We start from the raw sequence: 24,747 nt of genomic DNA, 5'->3' as shown, positions 1-24,747 counted from the left end.
ATGATATTTGAAGTTTGACTCATTCCATTTACCATAACCAGTAGTACTAGATAGAATACTCTGAAGATACTTTATTGTTTATCTTTCTGCTTTATTGGAGATGAACTCAAGTCTTCAAGAATGTCAGGCAAGCACGTTTCCACTAGGCCACACTTGCATCCCTGTCACAAAATTCTGATGTACATGTATTTTGACTATCTTGGAAACTTCAGTTCTACCTGGTTGCTCTCTTATTTTCATTCTGTCATTTTACAGCTTTGAGTTGTTTCCCAGGGCCGTAAAAATACTGTGCCCCTGACTTCTAGTCAGCCATACTCAGTACTGTCAAATATAAGAAAGGACACAAAGTCCCATTTTCTGTGCAATATCTGGTCTTAGGAGATATGTATATGATAGTCAACAGGCCATTTTTCATTCTGTGGACCACTCAAGTATCTCCTGTTCAGCTCAAGAGGGAAAACAATCAATTTTCTTTACTAGGAAAAGGGTGCTGAATGTGATATAGAAAGAATAGATATACTTAGTGATTAAGATATTGGCTAGGCATGGAGGTGCACGTCTGTACTGCTGATACTTGGGTGACGAAAGCAGGAGGCTCAAGGGGTTAAAACCAGTCCTGAGCAACAAAATCACTGAGTTAGGACCAAGCTTGAGGTGTGTAAGAAACTGGGTCAAAAAAAGACAGAACAACACAGTTTAGAATTTGGGGAAGCAGAAACGCAGCTTTTCTTGGCTCTTCTCTGTTCTCATCCCTTCTCTTTAACTCCTTTCTCTTTACCACTCTTTCTTTCTTGACAGTCTGATCTACTCCTGTCTCTCCCAGGATTGCACTATCTATTATCTATCCCCTATGTGCCTGTTGTCTATTATCTGTCAGACTTTTCCAGTCAGACTTTCATCATTTTAACAAACACCTGAGGCAAACAACCTAAGGGACAGATGATTTATCTTAACTCACAGTTTCCAAGGTTTCAATCCATCATGGTAAGAGATGCTTATCAGAGCACCGCATCCAACATTGGGAAGAGTAAGGGGAGGGAAATGATGGGAGAGATCTATGACAAGATGAGATCAGATATAAACCTCAAGATAACTCTCACCCCCGTGACAACTTACTCCTGTCACTTTATTCCTTCAGCTTGACCCCAGCTCCTGAAATTTCTCTACATGCAGGTGCATGAGCTGAAGCCCAAGACTTGCAACATACAACTTAGTGAGAGACATTTCACATAAACCATATTATCCTTTCCCCCTTTGCTTCTGTTTTCATCTTTCTTATTCTGTTTCTTCTTTCTAACCTCTTTTTCTGATCTCCCCCTTCCCTCACACACTTATTCCTATCATTCCTTCTCTTTGTCTTTTTCCCCTAGCCATCATTTATCTATGATGAACTATTAATCATATTTCATCTATCTATAATCTATAATTCATCTATCTACTACCTTTCATTCATCTATTTGTCCTCTATATGGTTTATAATCAATCTCTGTAACATTTATCATCTACACTATATCTATCACCTATATATCTACTTATGCATCTATACATCTGTTTATGTATCATCTATCTATCTTTATTTATCATCCATCATCTATCTATCTATCTATCTATCTATCTATCTATCTATCTATCTATCAACTGTGTATTGTTCATGCTATCCCCAACACAGAGCACATAACATGTGATACAATACTATTGTACTCATCCTTGAGGAGGATTCAAGTCTTGATAACTGTGACAACTAACTCCCATAATTAAGTACTAGCATACTATCAGCCTGACATCCTAACTGGCATCACAGTCAGACATAAGCACTGAGTACAGAAAGACTATCTATACCTGATAGATAGGACAGCTGCAATCATTTTCGTGTGCTTAGAGCACTCTTTTGGCAATTTAGAAAGCATGGGTAAATTTTTTTGATGACACAGACAGTGAAGCTCAAGATAGAAGAAAAAGTCTGCAATGCGAATTGTGAATTGTCAGCATAGGAGGCTGGGGACGTAAGAATACCTAAGAAGACGTTCTAAGAATCCAGAGTGCTTAGCAGGAGCTACATGGAAAGATGCTATAAAACCATTTAACCATGTTTGTAAGGAATGGAAGGCTTCACTCTGTGGATCACCAGGGAGAACAAGGAAATGTGGAAAAAATAATATTTGGGAACAAAATGAGCCTTTATTATGTAAGAAATAGCATATTCCTGATCCCTGAGGTGGAGAGTCTGTTGTACAGGTCATTTTCCCCTGTCTTTAGTGTGCCAAGGGTCAGTGTGCCCTTAGACACAGAAGGCCATTCTATCACAGGCAAGGCTATTGTCAGTCTTTGTTAATATAAATGTTTAATTTTATTTGAAGGATTTCCTTTGTTTATATGATTCATGTTCATATGATTTTTATTTGAAGCATAGTAATAATACATAGTTGTTAGGTATAGATGTATTTTTATACATTTTAAAATGTATGATGATTAAATTGCAATTAACTATCATTTTTCTTCTTAAACATTTATTATATTTTTGTGCTGGGAAGCTATGGGTGTCTATCCCTCGGTCCTTTAAAAATGTATAATAAAGTGCTGTGGCTTTGCTAGGGGTGCTGTAATTCCACAGTCTTGCAGGATGCTAGAATGTAGAACAGACTTTGCCATCCACTTCACTCTTTCTTGCCTCTAGTGATCACTGGCTGACTTTTGTTCTTTTAAGTCAATTCTTCATTTCTACCTCAGTGAGAGTAAACCTCATACCTTTCGGTAACCATAACTTTCCACTTTGAACAGCATCTCAAATGATAATGCTGTGTTGTCCTGTTCAGTATTTTTCTTGCTCTATTTCAACCTTTGTGTTTGGTTTTGGTTTAAAATGAGCCAAAGTCATCTGTATCACATATTAAGAAAATAAATGAAATTATATGCCCTCTGCTTCATAAATGGGAATATATTTTATTTTGCTTCTTAGTTTTTATTTTTTTTTAAGATAAGATTTCTTATAACCAAAGTTAACCTCCAACTCTCTGTGTAGTTGAAATTGACCTCAGGTTCCTAGTTCTCCTCCTTTCACAGCTGAATTACTTGAATTATAAGCCTCTGTCTCTATGTCTACCTATGGATGTGTTTTAATGGTTGACTCAGCCAATATATTTGGTAACACATACCTAATAATCAGCTAGGTTTACAATTTAGTACATTGGGTTTTATCTGTCTTCATTTCCTGGATACTCACTAAACAGAGGAAAGGGTGCTCATAATGTGTGACCTCAAGGCACTGGAACAGTTACAGGACAGTGCTAAGGAAAAGCACATGCCAGTCCTAAGTGGATGACTATTGAAATACAGTGAGTTTAACTTACATTTAACAATATTATAAAATGAGATTAATATGGGTTCCTGTTCCTTCGAAATGAATGACTTTAAGTATGATGAGGTACAGGACCTTCAAAAATTCAAAATGACCTTAAAATATGTCTGCCACATGCAATCAAAAGAATAAAAGTTTATAGACCTTTTGTCTTGTAGCAACCACACTGCTTTGTCAGGCTACCACTAAGCCTAGGAGGGAGGAAATAGAGTGAATGACAACCGAAAACATTACTTAGTCAATCTTTTGTAGTAAGTCCTAAAATAATGGCTTTATATTTATATTATCCATCAAAAAATACTTGTATTCTCTGTGTTAACAATGCCAACGAGGGGTGCCCAGAAGTGAAAGTACTTGTGTAGATTCACAGTCAAGTTGCCATATGACTGAATTATGTCTGAAGCACATCATTTGTAACTGAGGAAACATTACGCAATGTATGGGGAGCTAATGATGTTTTGAGTGAATTAAGTTGTTGAGATGAACACAGCCATGTGAACTACTCCAATGTCAGACCCATTGGAATGGAAACTCCTTCACCAGGACTGGCTTGGAGAATCTCAAAGCCTTCCTCCCCTGGTCTGAGTATGGGTGTTGATTAAGAACTTTGAACTTTAGCTAAAACCATTGTACACAGAAACTATCAATCACAACTTTTTCCTGCTGAATGATTACCTTGCCTTCTCTGCTTACATTCTGAATATAATAAACACACTGAATTTCTGGGCTGCCATCAGTGCATCTCCATTACAGCACACAGTTCTTCCAATTCAGTTCCTCTAGACATTTGTCTGCTGTTTCTACACAAATGTGTTGTTAACACATTTAGATCATTCCTTAAAGCTATACAGGCCACAACCAAAAAGTGACATCAAAAGGATGAAGAAATGAACAACTAGGACTGGAGGCATGGTTCTGCAAGGAAAGGCACTTGCCACCAACCTGACACCCTGAGTTTAAGCCTTAGCACCCACATGGTAAAAGGAGAAAACTAACTCCCTCAAGTTCACCACTGGGCTTCTTATTGGTTCCATTGCACATGTACACATACACTAACACATACAAAATACATACATAAATACATGCATGCATGTTAACATGTGGAAAACTGAAGTCAAATATAGCAATGCATCCCTGTAAACCCAGACCTCAGGAGGGTAAGAAAGGAAGATGATGAATTCAATGCCCAGTTGTCTATACAGTGAGATAGTAAATTTCTGGAATAGTCAGATCCAAAAATAAAATATGAAAGGTAGAACCTCACTCAGAATGTTTCTGTGCAACCTGAAGTTAACATAAGAGCTATCCCCTGGGAAAGCCTTTTTTAAATGGTACATATAAATGAAATGGTTTTGTTATGCTTTAGTTTCCTTCTCTTGGTCATGATTCCATTTACCCGCTAAGAATCACTTGTAATTCTTAAACAAAGCCATATAGTTACAAAAAGTTCACTAAATGTTACATGCTAATGCATGTGTGTCAAAAGTTTAACCTTGTAATTTTCTTAAGCTTTAAAGTTAGAAAATTTAGTGTAGCAAATGCCTTTGAATGTTATTAAGGCTTCAGAATTGTTACTCATATCATCAAGAGTCTGATTGGGCTACGTTTTCAATTTCAAGAACAACCTGAGAAAATAAAAGGTGACATTAATAATTCTAACATGCTCAGAACTGTTTTCATCCCAGATTCATAAAGGGGATGATCAATTGATAACATTGTAAATATTCTTCTGTATATCAAAGGAGTCAAAACAATGAATTTCTTGCTATATAGGAAATAACTTAAACTTTGAAATTCTCTTCCATTTTTCATTTTGCATAGTTTCTTTCAGAAAACTACCCCTCCTACAATAAGCCTTTTATATAAGCAAATACTCTTCTATTTAATGAAAATTTGTTGTTTCTACGGTCCTAATATACATTCTTAAACTTTGACTTTGTTTCTTTTAATATAATTTAAATGTGGTATGAAACACATTAAACACAGTTTGTTAAGCAATAGGATTTCTAAAATATTAGTTCAATGAAATTCTAATTTATGCTATTTATATCAGGATTTCATTTGCATCTTGGTGGTTATATATTAATAAGTTCAATACATATTTTATAAGATTTAATTGGTGCCATTTTCTATTCATTAATTTAATATTTAATAATTCCTTGATATATTTTGTCTTCTCCTCAACTGTGGTGACTTTCACATATCACTGTCACTATGTGTGTTTCCCAACATCTTTTTAATAATAAATCTTTATAATTTAATGCTAGAACATCAGAAGAACTGATGTTGTGACATTTTGAAAATTCCCATGCTATTTTAATGATGTTATAAGAGCCAACAAGCAACAAGGATGTCTGAAAATGCCAGAGACTCCCTCCCTCTCTCTCTCTCATGGATCCTCATCACAAAGCTATTGCCCTATCTTCCCTTGCTTTCATTTTTAAAGAAAAATTGATTTTATTAAAACACACAATTTAATAGGTTTGAATTCTAAATTGCAGCTCTAAGCTGAGCTTAATAATTTTTACACTAATGCAGTTATGTGAATTTGTATAGGTTAATCTTTCTATATATACTATATAGATAGTATATATACAAAATACATATGTACATATATACATTTATGCATATTAATGTGATTTTTAAAAGAAATGAAAAACTGAGGTCAAATATAGTAGTACCTACTTTATATATAATATATAAACTCTAAGTATATACTATATAGAGAGTATATATATAATATATACATATGTATTTCATACAATACTGCTTCCACTTTGTCATCAAATATTCCTGAACATATTAACTTTAACATCAATAAAATACTTGTCTAGTACTTCTATTTATGAAAATGTTGTTTATGCTTAAACTGTGCTATAAGAAAGTTATGCCTGTATGAGTATAATATTTTATATTCTCTATGTAGCTTCAATTTTAAGTATTTGTTATAAAAGCAATTGTTTTTAATTGAGTGAATGTCTATATTTTGATTTTTTAACTTGAGCATTTGAAAAGTCTTATTTTCTTTTTTGGGAATTTTACAATTAACCATAAAGAAGTGGTAGGTTCAGTATTTCTGCTAGGGCATTTGTGATTGTTTCTTTCTGAATTTTAAAGCTGTGTTTATGAGAGCTCACAATCTAACCATCCCTGACTACGAAGTTAACACATAATACGAATGTACTTCTGAAGTACAGGAATCAAGTTTTTCTATGTGGTATTTGCCTAAACTCATGTTGAAAGCATCAATCATCTCATCCCCAATTAAGTAAAAAGTGAAAGAATCTGCCACCCACTCCATAAAAACACAAGGACTAAACAACTGTGAGTGAGAGAAAATGTAGCATATCACTAAGAAGAAATGGATGCTGTATTTGACAATGTTAGTCACTTTTATGATTCTTGTGTCAGAACAATAAATTCATAGAAATGAATAATATTTGCATTCTCTTCTGTGACTTTTCCTAGGGTGCCATAAACAAATAGTACAGACATTAGCCTGTAGAAATGATTCTGAAAATAACCTCAAAATATTACATCTGGTGTAAAAGATTTAATAATATTCTATAAATTCATGCTGCTTAATTGAAGTACAGAAATATTACATTTGGCTAAAGTTTGAGTAAGACACTCTAATTTTAGGAAAAAAGAACATTTGGACTTAACTACTTGAATGAATAATATAAAACCTGCTGTTGATGCCCAGTTCAGCATATCTCAATAAATGCATGTCTTCTGTTTGTGTCTTTTAGCATCTCCGTCAATTAAGCTCTTGGTGGATGACCCTATAGTAGTAAATCCTGGAGAGGCCATAACATTAGTGTGTGTTACAACAGGAGGAGAGCCTACACCCTCTCTCACCTGGGTCAGGTCCTTCGGAACTCTGCCTGAAAAGATTGTTTTGAATGGGGGGACACTGACCATACCTGCCATCACCTCTGATGATGCTGGTACTTACAGCTGCATTGCCAATAATAATGTGGGAAACCCTGCAAAAAAGTCCACCAACATCATCGTGAGAGGTGAGTTCATCTGCAAAGAAAATAAATACTGTCACATTTAATTTAAAAATATTTCCTAAAATATTGACCTATGTGTCAAATGTTGAAAAAATATTTATGAATAATCATAATATCTAATCACAACTAGAATCTAAAGTCTTAAATCCTAATGATATTTTATTTGCATGAAGGAAATTTTATAGCATACTTATAATAATGTATTATTGACTTAGTCTTAAAATGTTATCAGTAAAATAAAATTACTAATGTATTATATAAAACAAAATATACTGAGAGCATATGTTAGCTTAGAGCTAATAAATTTATCAGTTTTATGATATGTCAATATTTATAGGACCCCATTTATGAGAAGGCTTTACATTTTTATATGTAGAGATTTATAGATGTTCTCTTACTTAAAAGATTCTACTTATATATATTGAATATAAAATATGTTGATGATTATAAAATGTCATTTGAAAAGCATAAGAGATAAATATAAAAATTTCAAAAATATTCTCAAATACTTTTCCACTGAGGTTATTAGGGAATATATAATTCATTCTCAGAAGACTTCATACTCAATTGAATAAGGCTTCAGGAGGCCTCATTGATGGAAATACTTAGAAAAGTCAGAAAAAGAAAGGCAACGTCCATTTTAGGGTCTGCAATAAAATACAAGCCCCTAAATTAGCAGCAACAGGGATGCAAAGGAATGGCTACCAGCTAGTACGTTAATATGGTACTTAGCCCCACTGTTGGAAAAAGAAAATGAGATTTAAGAAAGACCTCAAATACAACATATTCTCTGTGTCATAGTAACCTAATAGGGTACTGCATAGGGATGGACCTAGATGGTGATGATTTTCAGGTGAACAGTGGTACCCACAAGACTGTGAAGACCCTTTGCACATATCCATGTGAGCAACACATAATTGAGTTCACTGTCATTATGTTGGTGGTTTTGTGTATTATTGTAGTGATTTTAGTGAGCCCAGCTCTCTGTCAGTGAACAAATCATTAGAAATATACCTTTTGACAAAATTATATTGTTTAAAAGCAATGTAGATTATTATAATATTATAATATAAACCTTAGCTTAGCTATAGAATTGTTGGCCATAGTGTAATCAGTAACTGTGAGATGTGTTAAAAACCATCTCTTTTTGCATCATGATACAATAAAGTACAACTAATAAAACTACCGTAATGTTTCTTCCTGGGATTAAAAAGGCTAGAAACGTCCTTTGAGTGTGAGTCCTGCCAAAGTGCTCATATTATCAAGGATATGAGAAATAGTCTGTAAAATCTTGCTGCACAGTTGACATGAAAACATTGCAACACTTAGCTTGAAGTGCCGTGGATCCAATAGTGAATACCTTATTATTTTATTTTACCAAAGAAACAAGCTCACCTGGGAAAAAGTAGTAAGTTTTATCTAGTTTACAGAGTAGAGGCCATTTGTGACACTGACTCCAAGGACAGGCAAGAGTATCTGTTTCTCAAACATGCTCCAGAAAATAATCAGTGCACAGCAATATACCCATATGTGCAAAATATGTACTTATTTCCTTGGTTAAGAGTGGAACTCCTTGTCTATGTCCCCTTCTTAGTATTGGGACCTCATCTGGCTTAACCCTGTGCAGTCCCTATGAATGCTGCCAGTCTCAGAGAATTCTTATGAAAAACACCCCTGCTGTATCTTCAAGATGCCATATCCTTGGCCATACAACCTTTGCTTCCTTTTCCTCATAGAAAGCTGAGTCGTGAGCAATAGGCTTTGATGACAAGATCCAATCCAGAATTGAGTGTGTTGACATCTTTCACTGTCTACACATTGTTCACTCAGGTCTCAATGTTAATTTTTTTCCCTACAGGAAGAAGCTTCTATGGTGAGGATTGAACAAACCATAAGTATAACAATATGTCCTTAGGAGTCATTTTATTGCTATATTCCTTTAGCAGAATATAGTATTAGGTTTTCCCCGACACTCATAGTCTGTCTAGTCAGAGGTTCTTAGCCACTGTAGCAGGTTGGTGTCAGATATAAGTCCCATGTCATGGAGTGGATCTGAAATCCACTCAATAAGTGCTTCACTGCTCCCATAACCTTTGTGCCACAATTGCCCTAGCATTTCATGTGAAATTAGGAACACGACTTTTTCTTAAAAATACAAAATTTTAAGGTTAAATACATGTGTGGTTTATATATATATATATATATTGTCTTCTGTATGCAGTATCTCATTTCATAAATATTGCAAGCTCAAAATGAATATGAATTTCATGGTTTAAAATCTCAGTAGAAATGTTTCAAGGAAGGCAGAAGAAACACTTCTCATGTGATCCTTACACTGATTGAGACACATGTTCCTAAGTCAAGCAAGAAATAGTCCCTTGCTATGTGTGGAAAAAATTATGTTGGTTCCTAATCCCTTTCTGAATGGTTGTGCTCAGTGCTTCCACATTCCTACTAGATAATGTGTTGTTTCCATCTGAAGTTTTCTATGATTCATTATGTTTAGAAATGCTCACACTTCTTTCACAAACTCCTGCCAAACAAGCATGAATAACATCATAGCCAATAAATTCTCAGCATATTTTGGGAATTATTAATGTGCTGCAGTGCATTCAAATCACAAATGTATAAGTGATCCAAAATAGCATAAAACTCTAGATGTGTTTCCTTGGACGCATTTGATTCAGGATCATTTGGGGGTGGAAACTTGTACTACTAGCATGCAAGTCTAAGTGGACTAGCACTATCCTTTGAGTATTAGTATTATGCAAATGAGATTTCTTCTAATGTTGTTTCCTTAAACAACCATGGTGTATCAGCATACCTCTCTAAAACATTGTTTGAAAGCATCCATTAAGTTAAGCAAAGTAAAGAACAATTATTTCAAAGCTCTGCTTGGTCTCACAGAGAATAAAGAGAACCTCCACAGGACTGAGGTAAGATAGATACATGCCTTTTATCCATTTGGAGTTTCAAAAAAGCTTGCATCTCGGTACTTCCCATTGTTATATCTGTAATTAAATCTATTCTCTGATCTTCTGGTTTTAATCATATATTCAATCTAAGAACTAAAGTATGAAGTGACTTCCACTTCTTTTGATAAACCAATAAAGCATTTTCATAGAACTTTCTATATTCCATTTTGGGGTAAAGTGAATCAGGAACATTCTATTATTAAGATTTATGAAAATAATAAATGATTAGGAAATTAAAATTTATCTTGTACTCTTGAATTACTTATAAAGTCTCCCCCTGCCTCTACCTTCCAAAGATTAATTGACCCTATCCTCCCACATTGGATGAACCCACCATTGTCCTTAGCTGGTTAAGCTAGTCTTCATAATGACATTTCTTCAACTCTAGTTCCTTTTGTATACACTTTTTTCAAAAAATCTGTTAATGTAGAGTATGCTGAGTCATATATGTTATTTAAGAAAAGAAAAAGAATAACTTAGGGCTATGACTTTAAGTGCATTTTTTATTCTCAAAAGGTCCATTGTGATTTAAGGATCAGTTACTGGCTTAGCTCTTTTGGGAGTTGGTGAAACCTTTTAGAATGGAGCATGTTGGAAGGTCCTGAGATAGTCATTCATTCTCATGACCTTATTCTCAGATAACCCCTTTGATAGTACTCATCAGGTTTTCTTATAAAGGGAGTATGTTAATTACCTTCATAGCTGTGATACAACACCTGAGCAAACACAACTTAAAGGTGAAAAGGTTTGGTTCTAACAGTCTGTTTAAAAGGATCTGTGGAGATTTGGCTCAGCTGCATGTGGACCTCTGGTTAGACAGGGCATCAGAGCAGGGGGCATGTATGGAGGCATGTCAGCAACTCATGTTGGATGGAACACAGGTGGTGAAAGAATAGAACTGGAGATAATGCACAACCTTTAAGGACATAACCTCAAGGACCCAGTTCTGTTAGCTATTTCTCATCTAGTTTTACATCTCATCCTAATAGCTCATCAAAATATGATCCCATCAATTGGATTAATTCATTGACAGGTTCAGAGTCTTCATGATCTAGTCACTTTGCCAAAGCAGCTAAGCATCTATAAAGGACATGACATTCAGAGGAAATTGCCAGTATAAATCAAGGCTCAGAAGGTAGCAAGTGCTGCAGATACCCTTTGACGGACAATGTGTCAAATAAGTTACAGACATGCCTTCCTGTCATTATTGTATTCATGGTACTCTGTAAATTATATGCTTCAAAGCATCATGCTCCCTGGATGCCTTAACTCCCTTTATGTGTCTTCATTTTCTCTGTTGTCTTTATCTTTTATCAAATCCTTTTCCCAGACCTCTGTCAAATGGTTATGTAAGCATTTTTCCCTTCAGTTTCAAAATCGTTTTAACATATTTGTTGGCCATGATCTATTATGCTGTCATAATTAAATAATTACAATATTGAGTTACAATTCACCTTTTCTGGAAAAAAATCAATATGTATTCAGTGGGGCCTGAATTTGTGCTTTCCTAGTTGCACAGAAATAGAGTATAATCTCACAGAACATAAGAACCTCTGTTCGAAAAAGTGCTAATATACCTTATTCCAGTTTATATACATGAAGAGCTGTGCTTCAAATTTTTTATTTTAATTTTAAACATTTATTCTGAAATTATTTCACTGAAAGATATATTGGCACAGCAAACATTTCAAAATGTTCCTTTTTATATGTATCAGGGTTGGGGGCAGCAGGAGTTTGTTATTGTAAACTTCCATGGCTTGAACTATGAGTGCCTTAGATTTTATCAGTCCTACTTAGTAACAGCCACTAGTGTCAGTTAAGAACCTGCTATTCACCAGATGGCATACACATACTAAAGGCATTAACATTTTAATGTGTGTCATCACAGCTGGCAGATTGATTCTTAGTGTTCTTTCAGAGGACATGAGTTCAAGTCCTACCATTCAGATGGAGTGCTTCAAAATCAACTGTAAATGCAGCTCCACAGGATCTGATATCCTGTTCGGGCCTCCGAAAACATCCATGTGTGCATGTGTACACACACACACACACACACACACACACACACACACACACTTCTTCAGAAAAAATGTATGATGCAGAAGTATGATTATTTTAAGAAAGTAAAATTTAGGAGAGATTTATTAAGCAATTTCTCAAATCAAGCTTCATTTCAGCAATAAAGCCAAGACTCAGAAACTGGGCTGCAGAAACCTTGTCATAACAAAGGTATTTTCCAAAATTTAGCCAGATTTCTACCAATAGCTTACTTTCTCTAAAATGTTTGAACTGAATAAAATCAAGCTAGTATGCTCCCCCTCCCTCCCTCCCTCCTTCCCTCCCTGTTTCCATCCCTCATCCCCTCCCTCATTCCCTTCCCTCCCTCTCTTCTTCATTCTCTTCTCTTCTCTCCTCCTCCTCCTCTTCTATTTCTTCCCCCTCTCTCTCTTTATTATATATGTATATATAAGTATATATATACAAATACATATAAATATAAGTATATATATATATATACATATATATATGTGTGTGTGTGTGGTGTGTGTGTGTGTGTGTGTGTGTACATATATACATATATTTAGTTACACCCCAGACATCAAAAGTAACCCTTAGAGACATATTAACAATAAGTTCAGTTCACAATAATAACAAGTTCCCTTTATACTTGTTGAAACAGCTTTCTACAGTGATATTCAACAATATCTCATATGGAATATACAGCCTCTTTAAATTTGAACAAGCTTGGGGGTTGTTTTTGTTTGTTTTGTTGTTGTTGTTCTGGGTGTTCATTGTTGTTGTTCATGTTTTTTCTTCAGTAATGACACACATATGCTTATTGAATTTTCAATGCTAACTAACATGATGCACAGCTTATTATTTTCTGAATAAGAATACATTTTGAAGGACTTGTGGGGCTACAATGATTTTTGCTGGCTATCTTTCAAGTTATTGTACAAAAACTTTTAAAGAATTTTTAGTAATTGGATCAATGGGATTGTTAATTGCTAATTTTTGTTAGAGAAAGACATAAAACTATTTGTAAAACTAAAACATTTAGTATAAGCACAAAGTAAAATGAGCTATAATTAATCAGTTGTTCAGTAATTGTGAAGGGGCTTTTTTTGATCAAAAAGTTAGCCCTCATTACCTGGAAATTTCCATATAAAATTGATCAGATTTTATGCCCACTGTGTTTTTAATGGAAATTATTTGTAACTTTTTCTTTTTAGTTACTCTTATACAAATTTATATGAATATTAAATTCAATTTTTCAGCCACTTATATTCTCATTCTATGATAATCTACTAATAAAAACATCTCAAATGATACAAACCAGCCCTTTCCAGTCCTCTTGTCACATTGCCTATTGGATGCAGGTCTTTCCAAGAGCCATGAACAGCAAATGCTTACTCTTTTCCCCCATTTAATCTTCTGTAGTGCTTATAACTCTCTCTCCTGACCACCACTACCACCAAACAAAGAGAGAGACTTAAGTCATGTTCTTCTGTAGCTCTTGAATGATTTTATTTTCCTCTTTTAGATAATTGATGAGAGCCATATCAATTCTAAAAATGATCAGTTTTATTTGCTGTTGTTTGCCTATAGGTAGCTCAGTTTTGGGGTTCTAAAGTATTTTTTTTCTCTGTTCATTGAAATAATATATGAAGAATTTCATATATGTCATCAAGAGGGGTTCATGTAGGTATTGTATAATCTTACACACCCTTTTGTGTTGGGTTTGTACTTTGTGAACATGTGTTTGTTTATATTACTAAAACCCATCCACTTGGCAGAGGTAACACATGCTTTTAATCCCAACACCTTGAAGTCAGAGGCAGGCAGGTTTCTGAGTTCAAGGCCAACCATGTCTACAAAGCGAGTCCCAGAACTGCCAGGACTTCACAGAAAAACCCTGTTTTTAAAAGAAAAAGCAAAATCTAAAGTGTTTTCTTACAAAGAGAGCCTATCTTACCTCCTTTATATTGAAAAAAAGCATATATTTTAATTTCTGGTAATGCTCTAAAAGTTAACACTGTTAAATACTTAGAAAATAAGAAACATGCTTATTTGTTTCCTTCATTCTTGAAAGCATGGCAGTCTTTGCAAGTCGTAAAACTGTAAAATGATTTTAAAACAATGGATTTTTTGAAAACATAATTTAGCATCTTTATCCTTTTGATTTGGAAGGGCCATTTTCCTAAAACTCAGAGATTCTACAAACTTAATTTGCATGAATTAAAGAGACAATGGGCAGGAAGGTAAGATATCTGTATTATTCCATATGCCTTTTCTTAAATTAGCTCTTAAATAATAATTCTTTGCTTGGTGTTCTATAGAACTAGGCATTTGCCCTGTACAAACTCTAATAGACATTGCTGCAACCCTGCGTGGCTGTCACCGACCTCTGGATCACTCTTATTTTGCACCTTTTCTAGACATACTCTTTTGGATTCACTTGCTAGAAACTTACTCTTAAAAGCTGAAGATACATGGGTCCATAATTTTGCATTTATTCACTAATGTTTTTTAAAGAAAATTTAAGTTTAAAATAAAGTTTTTGTTGTTTAGGAAAGGATGAGAAACTTCCTTGGCAGAAGGGGTAGTCAAACTGGGCTATGGCAAACAAGAGGTCTTAAACATTCAGGAAGTATTTCATTTGTGGCTGAGGGGCAAAATCAATTAGCTTTTAAAGTAACTCCATTTTTTTTGAAGTATTAAAAACTGCCTCCAGTCCTGCAAGCTTATAAAGACAAATTCAACATTTAAAGTTCACCTTTCATGCTAGAATTTTTTCAGTATCCAGGTAATTAACACATTTGCTCCTGTGAATGTAAAGAATCACTTAAGTTTATTTTTCTGAAATTCTGACTTTTAAAGAAATTAATTAAAAATTTGCTAAACATTATTATCTGTGTTGGTATATTTCCCTTTTTTGTTTTATTTATTTCCAACAGTAATGATCATTCTAAATGCTTTAAGAAAATCCTAGTGTCCATCAGAAATACATTTAAAAGCTATTCTCCTGTAGACATCATAATTTCTTAATGTTATCTTTTGGGAAGAGCTTGCTCATTTCCTCCTCTTGCTTGTTCTCTTTTGGTCAGTCATTCTGTCTCTCTGTCTCTCTGTCTCTCTCTCTGCTTCTCTCTTTTCTTCCTCTTCTTCTTCCTCCTACTCCTCCTCATCTCTATGCTGTCCTTTGTCTTAATCCTTCAGCAGTTCAATTTTCTGAAATTTTCATGATCCTGGAAACCATGAGAAATAAATATATAAAAAAAAATCATATCTATCTTAAACAAAATCTACCAATAATTAGTGAACACTGAGAAAAAACTTACCTACTTAACCTACTAAAAGCATTATTGAAGTTGGGGTCACAGTCTAGCCTCAAGTCTGAGTGAGCCACTTGCCTTCTATAAGTCAATGAAAAGAATCAGATTAAGAGTGGAAAACAAGGCCAAGAGAGGTAGTGCATGACCTTAGTCCTATCTATATGAATTCAAAACCAACCTTGTCTACAAAGTGATTTCCAGGACAATCAGGGCTGCACAGAAAAATCCTGTCTCAAAACAAAACAAAACAAAACAAATAAAACAAAACAAAACAACCCAAAAAAACAAAAAGACAAACCAAACATAAACACAACGAAGAGTGAAAAGCATAAAAAGCAGATTTAATTAATATTCTACACTGGGGAAAGAAAAAAAGATTCAGCAACTCCCTCATGTACATCTTAGAGGTTCTGAAGTGAGATTGTAGTTTAAATAGATGACATATCTATTTTATTCCATTTTATTATTGTTTTTGTCTAAAGGCATGAGTGTGGCATATAAGATGTCAAGTATCTCCCTGTAAACTTTTTATTAATATTTTTAAAATATTGGGTTGATAAGATTACTCATTGGGAAGAGACACTAAGTTATAGGCCTGGGGACCTGAATTTGATCTGTAGGATTCACATGATGGGAAAAAAAAACAACTGTAGGCAAGTTATTCTCTGACTGCCCCATATCTGCACACACACACACACACACACACACACACACACACACACACACACACCACACATGAACACATAAAAAAGAATATTATTTTTAATGGACTATCATTTATTCAATATAGAATTTTTTAAGACTATGGTTTTTTCTTCAGAAATATTTCTTTACTTTTTATTTTATCTATGCTAAGCAGCTAGTATATTTTTATTCTTTCAGTTTACATGAGATCAACAATTGAGGGTGGCTTGACAATTCATTCATAATCGTACATATTCCTTTTTGTCCCTAATTCTTTTCCCTCTCCTTTCTCCCCTTCCTTTTTCTCTCCTCTCTCTCTATCTCAAAAGTTTTACTCTGTAGAGCCAGCTGATTTGAAACTGTCTATATAGGCATGTAGACCAATCTGGCCCCTAGCTCACAAAGCTCTCCCTGCTCCTGTATCCAGCAATGAATGTCTGCACTCTCAAGCTTATAATGGTAGCTCTTCATACCCATTGCTCTTTCACCCAGGGCATCATTCTTCCTTAGTACACTGGATTATTTTGTAGAGGCTTTAAAGGGCACTCAGGGCTAAATTACTCAAACAAAAAAATCAAATTGTAAGAAAAGTATCTTCAATAAGTGAGCTTCCAAAGTACTTTTAAAAAGTTTAAAGAAAACTATTTACAGCTCAAAGTAGCAAATAACATCAAAAATAGAGAAACCTCATTGACTGTTTTTAAATAATAATAAAAGATAATTAGAAGTATCTGGTTTACTTTAAATTTAGCTGTTTTAAAGATAATACAATAGAGAAAACTCATATTATAAGCCAAGAAAAGAAATAAGGTTAATACCATAGGTTGGTTCATTTTTATTCTACCATAAGTCTGTTCCACTAAGTTGTCATGGTAAAGGACAATTTTTCATTATTAATCCTTATAGAATCTCAAAAATGTACTTTTGGTCATATTCACTATTCAACTCTTCCCATATCAACACCCTACTTCCCTACCTACTCAACTATCTTTTCTCTCATTTTTGTTCTTGTTCACTTTAAAAACCCATTGGTTACAGTTTGTGCTTCATTATTCTCTTGGGGATATGGCCATCCTTGATATCATAGTTAACCTACCACAGTCTGCACCACTCATCAAAGCTGACTATCTCACTCCCAGCAGCTCCCAGTCACCAGTAGGCTGTCAGCTGGAAGAGGGACTCCATGTCCACCTCCCCACTGCATGCTGGCATTCTGTCTGGCTTGAGTATAAATATCCTGCTATGTCTGGAAAAGACTGTTTCTTTGTACTTATCCTATCTTTCTCTCTGGCTCTTATTGTCTTTTTGTCCTCTCTTCCACAATGATGTCTGAGACGTGGGAAGAAGGAGCGTAATATACATGCCCCATTTAGGGTTGAGCATACTGCAGTTACTCATTCTCTGTCCAGTGATTAGTTTTGTAACCCTGTGTTAACTTCTGTCTACTACATAAAGGAGCTTCTATAATAATTATTTAAAGATACATTCATCATTGAATATACATATAAGACATTAGTAAGTAATTTAATACTGGGTTGATAAATAATTTTTCAGAATAATTTTTCAGCATCAAAAATGTGATAGAATATGAAAATATTAAGTAAACAATGCATTTTCATTTTAAAGGTACAAGTAGTATCAAAATTTTATGATATAATTAGTAATCAACAACACATAAACAATAATTGGCAAATGCCACAATCATTAAACAATGAAAATTTCAATTGAGTAATAAATTTATTCTCTTTTCTTCTATAATTCACCATGTCTTAATTTGAGGTATTGTGTGCACTAAAATGAATATGGTAATTAATGTGTATTACCTAAGTGATAATTTAGGAACTATGCATAGTTACTAGCTAATATGTTGTATAATTTCATGTATAATTCAATCGTTTCATTTAAGAGACTTGTCATTTCCAAAAATAAAGTCAAAATATACTTCATTTCTGACTAAACTATCTTAGGGTGTGTTTGGGTTCTTTATTATTAATTTATATTTTTTAAAGCACATCATGTCCAAATTCTCCTCCTAGTTTTTCTTACACCAGCATGAAGATGTAAATAATTGATTAGTTTGAAAATTACATGAATGTGAAAAATAATACTATTTTCTGAAAGTATTTGTATGACAGTATTTAAAATGTTACTTGAACAGAACACCTTAATTTGTATGGCTTTCGTTTCAAAGTTGTCCTAAGCCTATCTGGAATCTTGTACCAACTAAGACAATATGATGTAAACAAAATAAAAATGAAGTTTGCATATGAATTTGAAGCATAAAACCATTTTAATGGAGAAAGTTTTAGTGAGCCTTAAAAGAGAACCAAAAACCAACCTTGTTTCAGAGAATTTTCAAAACACTTTTCAAGATGAAGACATGGTGAATGCTGTAACATGCCAGAAGAAGTTTAGATGAATAAATGTCTGAATCCAGAAGGTAAGACCAAAGTGTTCCTTTGAGAGAGAGGTGAATCTGAAGGCAGACTTCAGCAGACTGTGTGACTGACAGGAACCTAAGAAACACTGAACGTTTTAGAAAACTGATATAAGAATTTAAGAAATATGTAGGAATGTAGGAAAGATTTCTTTTAAGATAATAGATACTAGAGAACTGATAAAAGCTTGATTTAATCAAACAATGAAAAGTAGAAGAAAAATTAATATTTTTATTATTTGAAGATATTCACCTCCCTTTCCCAAAATTTCCATATTCACCCTATTTCCCTATACACACAACTTCAAGTTCTCTTATTTGTTAACTTTATTATGATTAATGTTATTATTATTAATCTATCAAGTCTAATTTGGGCTGTCCAACTAATCATGTGTGGGTCATTCCCTAGAGTATGCTCCACCTACCTAGGGTCACACTAGTTAGGAAACTAGAAGCTCATTCTCCATCTCCCAGCAGCTAGCAAATACCAATAGCTCTTAGCTAGGGGTTGGAATTTGTGCTCAACTTCTTCCCTGTGTGTTAAAGTTTTATCTTTCTCAAAATTGCAAAAGTCTGACACATCCTGTCACAATCAATGTGAGTGCATACATAAAACTTCCCTGTTGTATCCGGAAAGCAGTTTCCTTGTAATAATATACCACTTCTAGTTCTTAAATTATTTCTGTCCTTGGGTGGAAGAGTGCAACGTGTATGTCCCATTTAGGTACTAACACTTGACATTGCTACTTGTCCACCATGCTGTGTGAGTTGACCACTTGACCTTTTGAAGATCTTTGTGCTGTTTGTTATTAACTGTAAGGAGAGTCTTCTCCAATGAGGCTTGGAAGGTGCATTGAATGTAGCAACAACTCATTAGGGATATCTTGATACTATATTCATTTAGCAGAATAATAGTAATATGCTTTCCCTTAAGACCTACAACCTGTCTATCTAGCCACTGATTTTTTGAACCTATTAAGAGTCTCTGGCAACATTACATTTTGTGCACTCAACTTTAAATCCAATCAGAAATTGGTGGTTACCCTCCAAACATCCATGCTTCTGTTTCAACAATGAGAACAGCTTTGTCAGGCCTGTCCTTATTGTAGTTCTTGGGATTCACATATAGATGAGATTGCTTGCCAAATCTAACCTGGCTGCGATGCCCCAACTGGGAGCAGTGAGAAAATGAAGAAAAGACAGTGGCACTAAATAAACAATAGAGGCAAATATAAAAGCTGGGGTCAGTTGGGCTCTGATAGACACACACCTATTACTTCATCAGCCCAGAACCTCATCCTGTTATTCTTTACAGCACATGCAGAGGAGTTAGATGTGGTAGGAGGTTTCTATAGGGGACCAGTCTCATGGTGCAAACATCTAAGAGGAGGAAGCCAAAGCCACTATTTTTTTATATACTTCAGTTAATCAGTTTCAAACACTTGTGCTTGGACAGAGACAGGTGCTGCTGGTTTTATATGAAGCATATTGTTTGGTCCTTGACATTGCTGGCTCATTTAAACAATATATGTTGACTTGGAGCTTCATTTGCTCCCTACAATTGAGGATTGCTTTTAACTCCAATTATATGTATAGCACCTTCTAACACTATTAAAGTTAACCAGTAGGGACAAAGTTTCTATGTGAATTGGAACAAATTGTAGCAAAATTAAGTAAGCCTTGGGCAAAACAAATAATATAAAATAAATAAATAAATAATATGAAAAAGTATAACCAGCTTTCCTTCATAAAATGTATTTTTTTAATTAACCATCAAAATATTAACATTTTCTTGTGGAAGTTAAACTCTTCCAAGTCTCTTGTAGACAGAGAATATTAACTTTAAACATAAAAACAATTTGGGTTTATTTTTGCTGCTCTTGTTGTCTAAGATATTCAAGGTTTGGCTTAGAATTATTTTTTCCTTCTCTATCTGAAAGGAGAAACATGCTGTCCTGCTAATGCTTCCACTATATAATTGATACTGTCAGTTTAATTGAATTAGAATACCCAAAAACCTTCACCTTCCTTTCATTCCCTCACTGTGTTTGATTGAAATCTATATGAGCTGCAAATAGAAATGAGGGGAAAACAATAGTCGACCCAAATAACATAGAACATTTGTCAATATGGTCTAAAACTACTTATTAATGAAATTGTTACAGATTTTTAATAAATGCTTTTTAGATAGGAAAACTACATTCAAAGGGATATTTTGTCTCTCCTTGTCACTAAGATTTATTACCAAATTATAAATAACAATACATGTATATAATATATATTATATAATATTTTCTTGCCTGCATCTCATTATTCTATATTATGTAGAATGGAGAAATACTTACAGCCCTTGAGTAATTATTTTATCAAACAAAACCATTGGAGGGATGGGCCCAATCTGAAAAGGCATTTCAATACATTAATTTTCCCATCTTTAAATATCTTAACCTACATCTTAATAAAGCACAAAAATTACCCAAAGAGCTTATAAATTAAACCAGGTACTTTAATAAGTAGTTTAAGAAAAGACATAGTAACTGTTGAGTGTCAGTTGCCTCCAAACTTTTCCCCCTGCCTCTCCTTCCCTCTCTTTTTTCTTTTTCCTTCTAAATGAATGTGAAGAAGGTGAGCTGCTAGATGTAAACTACAGATTGGTGTTTATGGGGCAGGAGGCAGGTAGAAGGACATCACTGAAGTTATTCAGGTGACACAAAATTTCTACTGTGTTCCTTTAGATATCAACACCCATTTTTCTAAATTATTCATGCTTATCTTAGAAAAAGAAGATGCGGCATTTGAAAGAAAATGGCCGTCATAGGATCATCAGTAGTGGCACTATTGGGTGGTGTGGTTTTGTTGGACTTGAGGCATTGTTGATGGAAGTGTGCCTCACTCCCTTCCTGCTGCCTGCTTATCCATTTGTAGAACTCTCAGCTATTTCTCTAGCACCTTGTCTGCCTGCATGACACCTTGCTTCCTGCCTTAATGATAAGGAACTAAACCTTCAAACTATAAGCCAGACCCAATGAAGACTTTTATCAGAGTTGCTGTGGTCATGGTGTTTCTTCACAGCAATAAAACCCTAAGTAAGGTTTGTGCTTTTAAAGACTAAAATATAAAGTTATAAAATAAGAAAAAATGGATTCAGAGCAGTCTCTTTGTACTTACCAAATGCCAATCAAACATTACTGACTGCAAAGAAAATTAGGCTTAAAGTCTCAGTATTTTCATGTGTTGTTGTTATTTGGTTGTTTTTGTTTATTTGTTTTGGTACTAAGTTTGGGGCATGTAAGTAAAAAAAAAAACCACCTGATTTCATGGGATTTCTAAAACTATGTAGGAAGGACTGCTGATATTCATTTATGACAAGGCAACAGAAAAAAAAAAGTCACATTTAACATAAGTAGATTGTATTGCACAATTTTTTAGATTATATTTTTAATCTTGAGAAATGAAACACAATAGAACTGATGTTAGAACACATTTTATCTTATAATTTACAAAATAATTTCAGAAAAAAATAAAATGATTATTTCTAAAAACAAAATAACCTCTAGGAGTATGTCCACCCCCACCAGACCTCCCCCTTCCCTGGGGCCTCAAGTCTCTCCAGGATTAAGTACATCTTCTCCCACTATATATGTACCAGGGATCTCTGACTAGCCCATATAAGCTCCTGGTTAGTGCCTGAGTCTCTGGGAGCTCCCTGGTGTTTACATTATTCTCTAGCTTCAACTGCCTCTATTTCTAAACACACACACACACACACACACACACACACACATACACACACACACACACACACACACACACTTTTGTCGCTGTTGTTCTCTCTGCGTGTTGTCTTGGCTGTCCTGGAGCTCAGTATGGAGATCAGGCTGACCTTGAAGTTGAATTTTAATCCAGGAACATAGCTACTCTGGCAAGTGATCACATCAAAGAACCATCTAGGTCTGTGTGATCCCAGAGACTGAGGCACCAACCAGGAGCATACAAAGCCTGGTCTGAGACCCCAGGCACAAATATAGCAGAGGTCTGCCTGGTCAGGCCTCAGTGGGAGAAGATATGCTTAATCCTCAAGAGAATTGAAGCCCCAGGGAAGGGGGCGGTCTGGTGGGGAAGGCATTCACTCTTGGAGGCAAGGAGGTGGGGATTAGATGAAGAACTGTGGGAGGGGGGATCAGGAGTGGGGGTCAGTAACTGGAATGTAAATAAATAAAATAATAATAATAAATGCATACAAAGAAAGAACCAGAAGATTAGAACAAACTGCCAGAGTTAGTTTGAAGCCAAGCAGAGCAATTCAGTGAGAAGCTGAGGGAATCCAAATTTGAATGAGTCAGCTTGGAGAGGAGTTTGAGCCAGAAGTTAAGCCAGCCAACCAGAGTTCAGAAAGAATTAGAGCAAGGGGCTAGCATGGGAGAAAGACAATACTCTATTTTAAATACGTGAGTGCACTGTCATTGTCTTCAGACACAGCAGAAGAGGGTATCAGATCGCATTAAAAATGGTTTTAACTGCTGAGCCATCTCTCCAGCCCAATAATTGGTGACATTTTGTTTTGTGATTTTTTTGTTTGATCAACTATCCAAAGTTGTTCTTTACCTGTGACCTCTTGGGTACATTTTTCCTTCTCTTCAGATTGAAGCATTTCTTCCAGTAGTCTCTATAGAACTGGCTTGCTGGTCATAGGCTCCTTTAATCTGTTTTTTTTTTAATTTATTTATTATTATACATAAGTACACTGTAGCTATCTTCAGACACACCAGAAGAGGGTGTCAAATCTCATTATGGATGGTTGTGAGCCATCATGTGGTTGCTAGGATTTGAACTCAGGACCTTTGGAAAAGCACTCAGTGCTCTTAACCACTGAGCCATCTCTCCAGCCCAAGTTTTTTTGTTTGCTTATTTAATTATACAAATTTTCTCTTTCAATTACAATGAATAGTTGTGCTGGATATAGTAGTCTCCCCTAGCATTGGTGGTCTTTTAGAACCTGAAGGCCATCTGCCTGTACCCTTCTAGCTTTTAAAATGACCATTGAGAAGTTATGTTTTATTTTGATAGTTCTTTTTTTTATTAGATATTTATTGACATGTCATATGATTTTCCTCTCCCACTTTCTAGTCCAAAAACAAAACAAACAAAAAACAAAAAACAAAAAAACAACAAGAACAAACCCCTGTTGCCTCCCCCGTCCCCCTGCGTGCCACCCCACCCTCTCCTACTTTTTGGCCCTTATTTTGATGGTTCTTACTTTACATCTGACTTAATCTCTTTGACTTGCATCTTTCAATAGTTTTTGTTTATTTTGTATACTTATGTTGTGGAGAGTTTGTTTTTTTTTTTTCTGGTTGTGTGTATTTGTTCTTTTTTCTTGCATACTAAGTTGTTAACTTTGAGAAACATTCTTCTATGAATTTACTGAAAATGGTTTCTAAGCTTTTGAGCTGGATTTCTTTTTCTTCTTTATCTATGATTTATAAGTTTAGTCATTCCATAGAGTTTCAAAGTTCTGGCATATTCTTCTGTTTGTTTTTTTTTTTTTCTGGATTTTAAATACATTCCTTGACTGAATCAGATCCAGCTCCTCTGTCTTGTCTTTAGACTTTGATATTTTCTTTTACTTGACCCATTCTTGTTGATGACATTTTCTTTTTTTTCTTTTTTTGGGGGGGGGGTATATTAAATGCAAGTTTATTGGGAAACAGCTCTCAGCCAAGTGCACTGGCCCCAAGGTCTGAGGCCAGGGAAGTCATCATGGGGAGAGGGAATTCAGGTAGGGGAAGAGAAAGACAGGGCACAGAGGGGAAGGGGGAGAGGGAGAGACAGACAGACGGATGGACAGACAGACAGACAGACAGAGCAAAATATCTGGGTTATGTAGGGAGGAGCCTCTGGGGAAAAGGCAGCCAGGCCCTTGGGCGGGAAAGTTCAGGGT

At 34.9% G+C, this 24,747-nt stretch overlaps 1 protein-coding gene across 2 annotated transcripts in view; it reads left to right on the top strand.

Moving 5' to 3' along the window:
* The window catches only part of Mdga2 (MAM domain containing glycosylphosphatidylinositol anchor 2), a 743,089-nt gene that overhangs the window by 519,727 nt on the left and 198,615 nt on the right, over positions 1 to 24,747 (top strand). For both annotated transcript variants that reach the window (XM_031356255.1, XM_031356256.1), the window contains exon 6: positions 7,108 to 7,377. In XM_031356255.1, the coding sequence (XP_031212115.1) occupies positions 7,108 to 7,377 (270 nt within the window). The remainder of the gene's footprint in view (positions 1 to 7,107; positions 7,378 to 24,747) is intronic.

Source organism: Mastomys coucha, unplaced genomic scaffold (assembly GCF_008632895.1).
Source record: "Mastomys coucha isolate ucsf_1 unplaced genomic scaffold, UCSF_Mcou_1 pScaffold6, whole genome shotgun sequence".
Taxonomy (NCBI): Eukaryota; Metazoa; Chordata; class Mammalia; order Rodentia; family Muridae; genus Mastomys; species Mastomys coucha.
This window is presented reverse-complemented; position numbering and strand designations above follow the sequence as displayed.